Below are 9976 nucleotides of genomic sequence, written 5' to 3'. Positions count from 1 at the left end.
TAGAACAGACGTCTTTGTGCTCAAGCGAATGGGTCAAAATGGGGAAACAGCTAAGCCAGACCAGGGAGCTGCTAGGAGCCTTCTCGATAAGGCCAGGGGTCTGGAGTGGGTCCTAGGCTTGCTGGCCTCAGCATCTACATAGGAGCAACAGTCTCTCTCCCCAACGGGTTCCATGTGACAACCGGCTTCCCATAATGGATGATGGGCCTGTAAGAGGCCTGTGGCTTTGCCCCAGCTCAGTGTCAAATAGACCCGGGTGATCAGGTTTGTCCACAATGTCTATTTGTTCTAAAATCTCCTGAAATCACTTTTTACCAACTCCGAACATTTCGTGGTTTCCAGGGAAGGGGGCATGGGTGTCTCAGAGAGAGATTTGATGCTTCAAGATTTCAAAAAAAGAGAAAAAAAATGGAATGGTCCATCCCAGTAGCAACATGGAGGCAAAATAGATGTGCTATATTCCAGTTGCAGTGTGATGGGGAAACTGACTTTCATCTCACCCCAGCTTGGGGTGGGGTAAGAGTTCAACTGGACACCTGTAGCGGCCCAACTGCAAAGGAAGATTGTGTGTGTGTGTGCGTGTGTGTGTGTACACGCCGATGGGGGGCAGATGGTGTGCGGTTTAGCAGATCCTTCACTGGCCAAATGTGAGCTAGGAGCTCTGAGTTCTGGTTTGGGCTCCTCCTCAACCTTGGACAAGGGAAGGGACCTTGAACAGTTCACCATCCTGCCCTGCAAATGTTTTAGCAGCTTTAAAGCTATCTCAGGCTCAGGTTTCCAGCCCTAACCGCTGTGATCTGTCTATTCTGTCTATCCTTTTCTCCAGACACTACAAACCTGCCGCGTCCCCCTACTCCATCCCCAGGCAAGGGGCAGTTTGCGCTGGAATTGCCTCTCTAGTACCAGCTGTGGCTAGACTGACCCTGTCCGCACCACTGTCTTCTCCACCCAACTCTGCTTAAGCTGGAGCTGCGGAAGGCTGGTGTGCACCCTCCTCGCGTCCTGACTCCAGCTGGGGAAGCCATCTGCCCGACAGGCCTGACAGATTCTATGGCCGACTCAGCTCTCAGGCCACACTCAGCGTTGCGGTTCGCCCGATCAGAGGTGCTTAGCGCGGCCTACGAGACCTCTGAACTGGTGGAACCCCTAAGCCCCGGCGCCGATCTCTGCAGCAAGGTGGCTCTGAGGTTGCAGCATGTCCCCCCGAAACTCTAGTCCCCCACCTCCAGCTGCTGGGACCTGCAGGGTCCCGGGGCTAAGGTCCGGGTCGGAGATTCCAGACCCTAACGACCGCATCGCCCCAGCAAGCCAAGCGGCCTTTACAAACCATAGTAAACATTTTATTTACAAGTCTGTGGCATCCTAAGTGCATCGCGTCTTTCCGCCACGACCCCTAATGCGGGGAGAACTGTTTAGTCCAACGCTTCCCAGGGCGAGCTGCTTGTATCCAGGCAGAAGTGTTCCGCCGGCGCTGGGAGCCTGGCGAGAGGCACTCCGATTCCCCTCGGCTCTGGGCGGGGTGGGCTGCACCGGCCGGGGCAGCGATGCGCGAGCTGGGACTCCGCCGCTGAGTCTCCGGCCCTGGCCCCGCCGCCACTGGAAAGTAGGCACAGAATCCAGCCCACATTGGAAGGCTGGGAGCCTGCACGAAGGGCCCCGCGTCTCCTCCAACCTCGTCCAGTCTAGAGGCCGCCGAGCGGCGCCGGGGCGGGCTCGGGGCTTTTGGGGGCGCTGCCAAGGGCTGGCTGGGGCGCAGGGAGCAGCTCCGAGGCGCCGCCGCCGCTGCCGCTGCCGTGGCCGCCGGAGCTCCCGGCGCCGCCGGTGCTGCCGCTACTGAGGACACCGAAGTTAAAACCGCCGCCGCCGCCGCCGCCGCCGCTCCCCGCACTGCCTCCGCTGCTGGCGGCGAGGAGGGCGCCGGCGGCCGAGGCCTTGATGACCGTCGTTTGGTGCAGAGACCGCTCGGCCCCTTCAGTCCGCTCCGTGTCGCTGGGGGCCATGTCCAGAGACTCGGAGTCGCTACTCTCGCTCTCAGCCTCGCCCTCCGAGCGGCTGGGGCTCCGCTCCTCCTGCTCGCCGTCGCCAGCCGGGACTCCGCCCGACGGTTTCTCGCCAGCCTCCTTGTCTTTGTCCTTCTGGGCCTGGGCCTCCTTGGAGTGTCGCCACTTCATCCGCCGGTTCTGGAACCACACCTTCACCTGCGCCACGCCGCACCGGGAGACAAGAAGGGACACGGAGGTGAGACGCAGGCTCGCTCCTATCCGACTTGCGCGCATCCCGGAGCACTCCCAAAGGCGGGGAAAGCGTCGCTAGTCGTCCCCAGCACCTCTACCACAGGCCAGGTACTGTGCTAGAAGCAGGGACCGAGAGGCAGCCCAGGGAAACCACGAGGATCACCAGAGATCCTCGCCTAGGGAAGCAACTAGGACTGTTTCTCAAAATGTGGCCCTCCGACTTCTAGCCTGCAGTGACCTGGAGGCCTGTTGCAAAGGCAGATCCCTGCACCTTGCCCTCAACCTAGGGAGGATCAATGCTCTAAATCGATGCTTCTTAACCCCACTTGAGCCAGGACCCCCCCTCCCACGAATCTGATTACAATTATGGACCCCTGACCCAGAAAAATGCACATATATACCCAAGATTTTGCACACAGTTTCAAGGGTTTGGTGACCCAATGTTAAGAATCCCTGCTAAGTTGGCCCCCTCCTCTACTGCCACTACCCAAGGCAAGTCCCTACAAAAACAATTCTTTTTAAGGAGCAACCGTGGAAAACAAAGGGGGAAGGGGGTTCAAAGAGTTAATCCCAGTGGGGTGGAACACCAATGGACCTTCTATAAAAGAGCATTTCCTTGGCATGTGTGTACTCAGACGCTGATAAGGACCCTGCCCCTGCCCAGGATAAACTAATCCTTCTGTGGGCTCAGAGAACACTGGAATTAAACCTGTGCAAAGTGGAGGAAGGGGGTAGGGATGGGGCGGAGAATCTATATAAATATATAATCCCCTGGGGGACCCAATGCGTTCACACAAGTTCCAGCTTCCCTTTTAAAAATAACATCCACAGCTGGTGGAAAACGGCTGGGCTCTTCCAGTGTGTGTGCTGGGGAGGGGAGTTGTGTGATGGAGGACAGAAGCACCCAGGGAGCAAGGGTCATTGTGGTGAGGTGTTCGAGAACGGTGACTCTTCTATTTTCAAAACTTAAAAAAAAAAAAAAAAAGGTCTTGAACTCGAGAAAAGAAAAAAATATTGAATTCAGGCACAATAGATTTGCTATTTGAAGATTTGTCTTGGGAAAAAAAAAAAAAACTCAGCTAGGCAGAACCTGGTGAAATGCTCTTGGGCATTCTAAGAAAATCTCTTTTTCTTTCTCTTCCTCACTTCCCCCTCCCATTATGCCGTTAGAAAATCGGACTGACTGTGGCTGCTCCAAGTGGACTTCTTGCCCTACTGGGGCTAAGTAATTCCGTTTGAAATAATGTTTTCACTTCCTCACAACTGGGGATTTCACAATCCAGCAGCAGCAGGAGGAGGGGGTGGGAGGGAGGACAGGAGGGGGAAAAAAAAACAACAACAATCTCTTGACTTTGGATTTTTATCTCTTCTGAAATAAACTGCCTCCTACAGCAAATTGTGCTACAGTCGAGTATATAATTATTATCTCCTGCTGCCTATTTGCTTTCTCGGCAACATGCTTTCGCTTGTTGGCCAAAATAAACACGCAGCGCTTGTTGACAAACCTCTTTGGGGATGGGCTATTCTTTCCGTCCTTCTCCCCCACCCCTTCCTCTCTCCTGTCTCAAATTGAGAAGTCCACGAAGTCTCCTGAAATTCGAGACCTAGTGTTTCCACCGCAAAAGGAGAGTCAGCCGGCGGAGGGGGCCTTGGGGCTAGGCTGAGAGCTGCTGCCCGTCCAGGGGGCTGTGCATCGGGTCCAGAGCTGGCTTACCTGGGCGTCGGTGAGACCCAGCATCGCGGCCAGCTGCTTTCGGTCTGGCTTGGTCACGTACTTCTGAATCTCAAACCTTTTCTCCAGACCCTTCCTCTGCAGGTTGGAGAAGACCGCCCGCGACCACGAGCGCTTTCTCTTGTACGTCTGCGGCATGGTGTCCTTCGTGAGCACAGCGTAGGGACCTGCCACCATGCGGGAGCAAGAGAGAGACAGGAGGACCCAGTTAGTGCCCTGTCCGCGGCCTGCGCGCCTGGGGCTCACCGTGATGCCTGAACTTGTTTTACGTTAACAGTCGGCTCTGAAAGACCTTCACGCAGACACAGAATGGCCTCTCTAAGGAGGAAATGTACGGCTCTTAAGACCATAGGCGGAAGGCCTAACGCGAGTGTGGAGTGGAGAAGCCCGGCGCTGCATCGATTAATTCCAAAGTAAAGACGTAAACCGAATGCATGCTAAGAGCAGGCGAAAATGCGCCTCGGCCTAAAGGATCTAAAGATGACAGCCACTGTGTGTGTGTGTGTGTGTGTGTGTGTGTGTGTGTGTGTGTGTGTGTACTCGCATCCATGCCCATCGGCGCAGACGGAACCTTCCGGCAAATGTTTGAGGTCGTTCCAAAATGAGTGTATGTTAATAACACCACCACTTGCTGCATTTTCAAACCACCCTCTCGGGCGAAAAGACTAGGGAAACCCCCCCAGCCCACCCGCTCGCCCACACTTTCTTCCCTCCCCAGGCTCCCCACCCCTTAACCCCGGGAGCCGACCAAAGAGTGAGCTAGCTCCCTCAGAAATCTTTCGGTTTCTCTCCGGACGTGGTAGCCTCCCGCATCAACTCCGGGATTGCTACACCTCGGTGGCCACGTGATACTCCAGTCCTAAGTGTTTTGGCAGTCGACCTGCCCGTTAGGCCGTCGCTCAGGAGGGTTTCCGTACCTGGAAAGGTGTCTTGAAACTGATGCTGAACTGAATTTCTCGGGTTCGAGCTTAGGGGACTCAGGATGGCAGAAGCCTCGTTAATGGGATCTAGAGACGCGAAGAACTGGCCGGTGGAGGGCTGCAGAGCGGGGAGGTGCATCCCCGCGGGCCGCCCGCCGGTTAGCAGCGACGTGAGATCTGGGGACGAGGGAAAAGAAGCGCTGTTACCCCTCCGGCAAACCCACACTCACACTCTCTGGGACTTGTTCGTCTCCTCCCCCACCCCTCCGTTCCGTTTTCCTGAAGGGAAGTGGTGAGAGACCTCTGTCTCCGTGCCGCCGAGACGCCTCTCTCCTGACAGTGGCCCAGGGGCACTGCACGAAATGTTCCTGTGTGTCCCACAGGTCCACGTCCACGCACACAGCTAGGAAGGACTTCAGGTAAAGAGGCCTGAACGAAGTCACTTTCAGGTGCCTTCCAAGAATTCCACAGACCTAAACTGTCCCTCCAAAGGATCCCTCACCCTGCTCTCTCCTCTTGGGAGTTTAGAGTCAATATTGTTCATCTATATTCCTTGGGTGGAATTTCACTAGAAATCAGACCAATGGACGGGAAAGTGTTCCCCCAAAGGGCTTTTCCTGCCAAATAATGTAGTCCTCTTTGTAGATACGTGATTAAAGAGACAGAGAGATGATAGTCATTTTAGCTAATATTTACACCAACCGTTTCTATGAATACTGATTCTGTGACATGTGTTTTTAAAGCATGTCTGGGTTCTTCTTCCTCCTTTTTTTTTTTTTAATGTAGAGCAGGTGAGTTTTAAACCTAATGTTTCATAGTCTCCTTACAACTCATTTTCTTCTCCCTCATTTTACCGATTTCTCCTTAATTGTAAAAACACTCAAAGGAATCCCAAATGGCCCAGGGATCGGGGAGTGCGTCAGTGCCCTGGTCAGAGGCCTGCAGCCTCTCGCCCAAGACCTACCTCTCAGTGTGTTGCCTTCCTTGACTTTTGGGTCAAATTCTGCAGACAAAATGCGGTCAATTCCAAATTTGAGGTCCTTGCTGGAGGGGGCCGGGGCGGAAGCGCTATGGTGGGGATTCGGGACCAGCCGCGACCCGGAGGCCGGGGGCTGCAAGCCTCCAGCCCGGGGTGGAGGCGGAGGCTGTTGCTGTTGCGGTTGCTGCTGCTGCGGTGGCTGTTGTGGGTGATGGTGGTGGTAGGCGGCTGAGAGCGGGGACAGCCGCGGAGGGAAGCCAGCCGGGACTTCGGAGGGCGCCACCACCGGGGTGGGTCGAAGCGGGGATCTGGCGGCAGCTTGAAAAGAGGCGTGCGGGTGAGCCGATCCCAAGTGCGCGGTGAGGGCAGCGGCCGAGGCCCCCGCCAGACCCTCCGGAGCCGCCCCCGTCTCCCCAACGCCGGCGTGCAGGATGTCCGCGATGCAGAAGGAGGGTTTCTTGACGGCGGCGGGGTCCAGGGGGAAGGAGCAGCCGCCCGGGCCGGCGGAGGAACAGTAGGCGGCCGACCAGAGGCTGAAGTTGGACGCGTAGAAGGGAGCCAGCCCGGCGGCGAACATTCTGGCGGGGTGCACGGAGCTGCCGCCGCGGCCTGGCCGGGCCGGGTGGGTGGGTAGGTGCGCGGGGAGGGGCGCGCTAAGTCCAGGAGGAGGCGGCAGCCCAGCCGGGGATGATCCGCTTACTCTTCTCCGTCCGAACTGAAGGGAGGCCAGGGAGCCCTAACGCCACCGAGGGAGGAGGCGAGGGCCGGATCCCGGCCGCTCACGGCCTCGGCCCCTGGCCTCACTTTAAAGGCGGCGCGGCGCCCGCGCTCCCCGCGGGCTGTAGGCGAGCGAGGGGTGCTGGAGCGGCTAGGCGGGCGGGGGCCGCGGCTCCACAAACGCCAGGGAAGCCGGGGAGACAGGAGCCGGGCACCGAAAGAAACACTCAAACAGCTAAGCCTTAACAGATAAATTTAAAACAATAATAGTCCGTTAGTTTAAAAAGAAAAAAAAAAAGTAATAAGAAGAAAAAAAAAAACTCCTCTCTAAAAACTCCCAAAGTTTTGGCAGGAGCTTTCGAGTCAGACCCAGGGTAGGACCTCGATCCGAGCGATCATTGGCCATCCTGGTGACCAATGGGAGCGGGAAGTGGAGGGGAACTGGGAAAGAGGGCGTGGCCCGCCCCTTCGGCCACGCCCCGGCCACGCCAAACTGTTTGCTGCTGCCGCGTGGGCTGTGCTTGGTCGGGCGCGTCCTTCTCCAAAGGGTAGGGGACCTCGAACCGCGGCTCCAGGGAGTTCTAACTCCCACTAACTTCTGCAGCTCCGAACCGGCACCAGGCGTGGAGAGTTGGTCACAGCGCTCCTGGAGCTCGCGCCTAGGGAAGCTGGTGCTCCCGCAGATTATCGCGGGTGCAAGGCCGCCTTCTGGAACGCTGGCGGCGCCCTAGGTTTCCCTCCTGTTTACATCACTCGGGCCAGATTTTTCTCCAGTCGTCCTTTATCCCGAGAGTCGGTGTCTTCTACAAAGCTCCGTCCTTCGTGGGTCCCCGCCCCCACGCTGCCCTGCTCTGCTCTCGCGCGGGACTGCGGCGGCACTGGGTCCGCTTTCCTGCCTCGGAGATCCTCAGGGAAGAGAGGAGGGGCGGTCGCAAATTAGCTGTATTCCGAGCTGTCACACACTGACAACTTGAACCGGTAACTTTTCAAACAAAATAAGATGGATGTCTCCGAATGTCTCTCTTGGACTCAGCCAACCTGAGCCTCGGAGACAACAAAACAAGCAGCCATCCGAAACCCGGGAGAGCGGCACGCGCGTCCCCTCCTTTGCTGCACCTTGTAGGAAATGTCACTCTCCCTCCTCCGCCACATCCCCGATCACGTGGGGTCCATTGTTTTGCAAGGGCCCTCAAGAGTAGATTTCCTTGGGGTTAAATACTACTTTCAATGCTGTGACTATTTCTCCAGGGAACCCCCTGGGCCTGGTCGCAGGAGAAGCTGCAGTGGTGACCGACGTCTTCACTTCGGACTTCGGGTCTTCAGAGCGCATAGTGGGTGTAGTGCGGGGTTTTCTGCAACACCAACATCTCTATTTTAAGAATTCGTTCTCTTTTAAATTATAGTCAGAGTGGATTTCCCCACCCCTCTCCCAAACAAACCACAGGCCACCTAGATGAGCTCTTCTCGCACATTTTCAGGAAGAAAATAAAATAATAATAATAATACTGAAACAGAGAAATCTTTTGTTTTCGATTGTCCTAATAAGCGTCTCCTAACAGAACAGCATCTTCTGTGGCGTTTTCCTCCCCAGACTTTCAATATAGTTGCAATAAAGCTTCTGTGGCTTTTTTTTTTTTTTTTCCACTTCAGTATTTACAGGTCTTAGCGAAGAAATCCAGGAAGGCAACTGAATTTGCCATGCCTATCTCGAGTTCAGGATTCGGGCTAATGAATTTGGTTTCTAGCCTCTGGTTGCAGATGCTGTCATTTTAAGCTTTTGACTATGTCCTGGAAAGTATCAATCACTGATCAATCATTTGTGACCAGCCAGCACTGAGAACAACCGCCGCCCCCCTGCCCCCCCCACACACCAGCTTCTGTCTGTCTCTGTCTCTCCCTCCCTCTTTTACTAATGGGGTTTCTTGCCCTGCTTCGTGCAACCTCAGCCCCGACAGAGGTGTTATGTCCAGAGATGGAAAAGAGGGGGTTGATCTGCTGAGGTGAAGGGCACCTGGGGCGAGAGAAACTCAGGAAGACCAGTCCTTCTGTTTCTAGCCAGAGGCCAAGGGGTAGACAGGCATAAAGCCACTCGAGGTGTTGGACCCTCCTTGAAAGGCTCCAGTGCAGGCTTTGCAGGAAAAGGCTGAGGATTCTGGCGAGACTCCTGTGGGAGGGCGCGGCCTCAGTATAACTTCACTGCCCTCGGGGAAAAACACTAGCGCGAGCTTGGTAAGGGTGGCCTTAAGCCCTCTCTTCCTCTCTTTTCTGGTGTCACTTCCAATTCCGCTGCAAACATTGAAACCGCGGCCTAAGCACAAACTCACAGTTCGAAAAGAGGCGCTAATATTTAGGCCTCACCCCCGGCAGCCGGCCGGCAAATAAGACGCGACCCTCGGGAGTGGGTGCGGGGTACAGGCCGGGCGGAACGCGGGCTCCCCGGCTTTCCAGCGGTGTCCACTACCCGCCTCTGCAGCGTTTCAAGGCCCCGGGCAGGAGGCAGGAAGGGTGAGGACGAGGCCCGAGGGCCACTTTTCCCCCCGCAGACTCTTAGCCCCGCCTCCCGCTCCTCTCTCCCGGCAAAACCCGCGGCTTGATTGTAAATTGCAACTTGGCCCGCGCGCCCTTCTGCTCTCCCAGACTCTCGGCTTCATTGCAACCGCATCAGCACCACCCAGACCCACCCGGAGCTCCCGTAGGGAAACGCGAAGAAGGAAACCTTCGGAACGACCTCCTGCCTCCCCTCCACACTCCTTCCCAGGCCCAGGCTTCGGCTCTGCGGGCCCCTCTCCCTCTTTTGAGTCCGCAGAATCCCCTCCTCCTCCTTACTAGCCTCCCCCCACCCCTCAGAACCAAGAAAGCAGCAGGAAACCCTGGACTCGCCGGAGTTCAGGTCATCTCCTGTTTTTTGATGGGCTCAAACTCGGACTAAATGAGCGGATGTGCCTGCAAGATTGGTCTCAAAATAGAAGCGCCCTTAGTATTTTAGGATACTGCAGAAATCCTTATTTCTTCCGGAGAAAAACTCTATAATGACTCCTAGCACTTCCCCTTTCAATATTTGTGCAACTTTATCTCCACCGACAAGTTGCTCGGGTGACGCAAATCCGCCCTTGTGTATTACAACTACCAAAATAAATGCGCGGAAATCAATTCCCTTCTAGCAATGAAAATATAAATATACAGCTGCGACTTTCCCCTTTAATCTTTGCTTTCCGAGCGGCTCCGGGCTGTGGCGAAATTAACTGGTCCAGAGCAATTGAGACGGGGTGGGGGGGGAGATGGGGGGAGGCCCTGGGGGCAGAGGCGAGAGCTCCGGGGGCCTGGTAGCCGCGGATTCTGGGCTCCCGCAGGAGTGAAGAGGGCCTGACTAAGCCGAATTAACTTGAGCTTAAAT

The 9976-nt window shown here is 55.9% G+C and overlaps 1 protein-coding gene across 1 annotated transcript; it reads right to left on the bottom strand.

Moving 5' to 3' along the window:
* Nucleotides 1–1547: 1547 nt before the first annotated feature.
* Nucleotides 1548–8950, bottom strand: HLX (H2.0 like homeobox). Its single transcript, XM_082427095.1, has 4 exons — nucleotides 5851–8950; nucleotides 4884–5063; nucleotides 3949–4133; nucleotides 1548–2198 (listed from the first exon to the last, which is right to left on the bottom strand). Exons 1-4 carry the CDS (start codon nucleotides 6440–6442, stop codon nucleotides 1683–1685), a joined length of 1473 nt encoding a protein of 490 aa, XP_082283221.1. The 5' UTR covers nucleotides 6443–8950; the 3' UTR covers nucleotides 1548–1682.
* Nucleotides 8951–9976: the final 1026 nt, after the last annotated feature.

The sequence above is a fragment of the Balaenoptera physalus genome, assembly GCF_965194825.1.
Source record: "Balaenoptera physalus genome assembly, chromosome: 1".
Taxonomy (NCBI): domain Eukaryota; kingdom Metazoa; phylum Chordata; class Mammalia; order Artiodactyla; family Balaenopteridae; genus Balaenoptera; species Balaenoptera physalus.
This window is presented reverse-complemented; position numbering and strand designations above follow the sequence as displayed.

Coding starts and splice junctions, on each gene's coding strand:
- HLX (XM_082427095.1), bottom strand. CDS start 6,442: ATGTTCGCCGCCGGGCTGGCTCCCTTCTACGCGTCCAACTTCAGCCTC. Junction 5,064..5,850: donor GGAAGGCAACACACTGAGAG/GTAGGTCTTGGG, acceptor CCTCGTCCCCAG/ATCTCACGTCGCTGCTAACC. Junction 2,199..3,948: donor TGGGTCTCACCGACGCCCAG/GTAAGCCAGCTC, acceptor GGCGTGGCGCAG/GTGAAGGTGTGGTTCCAGAA.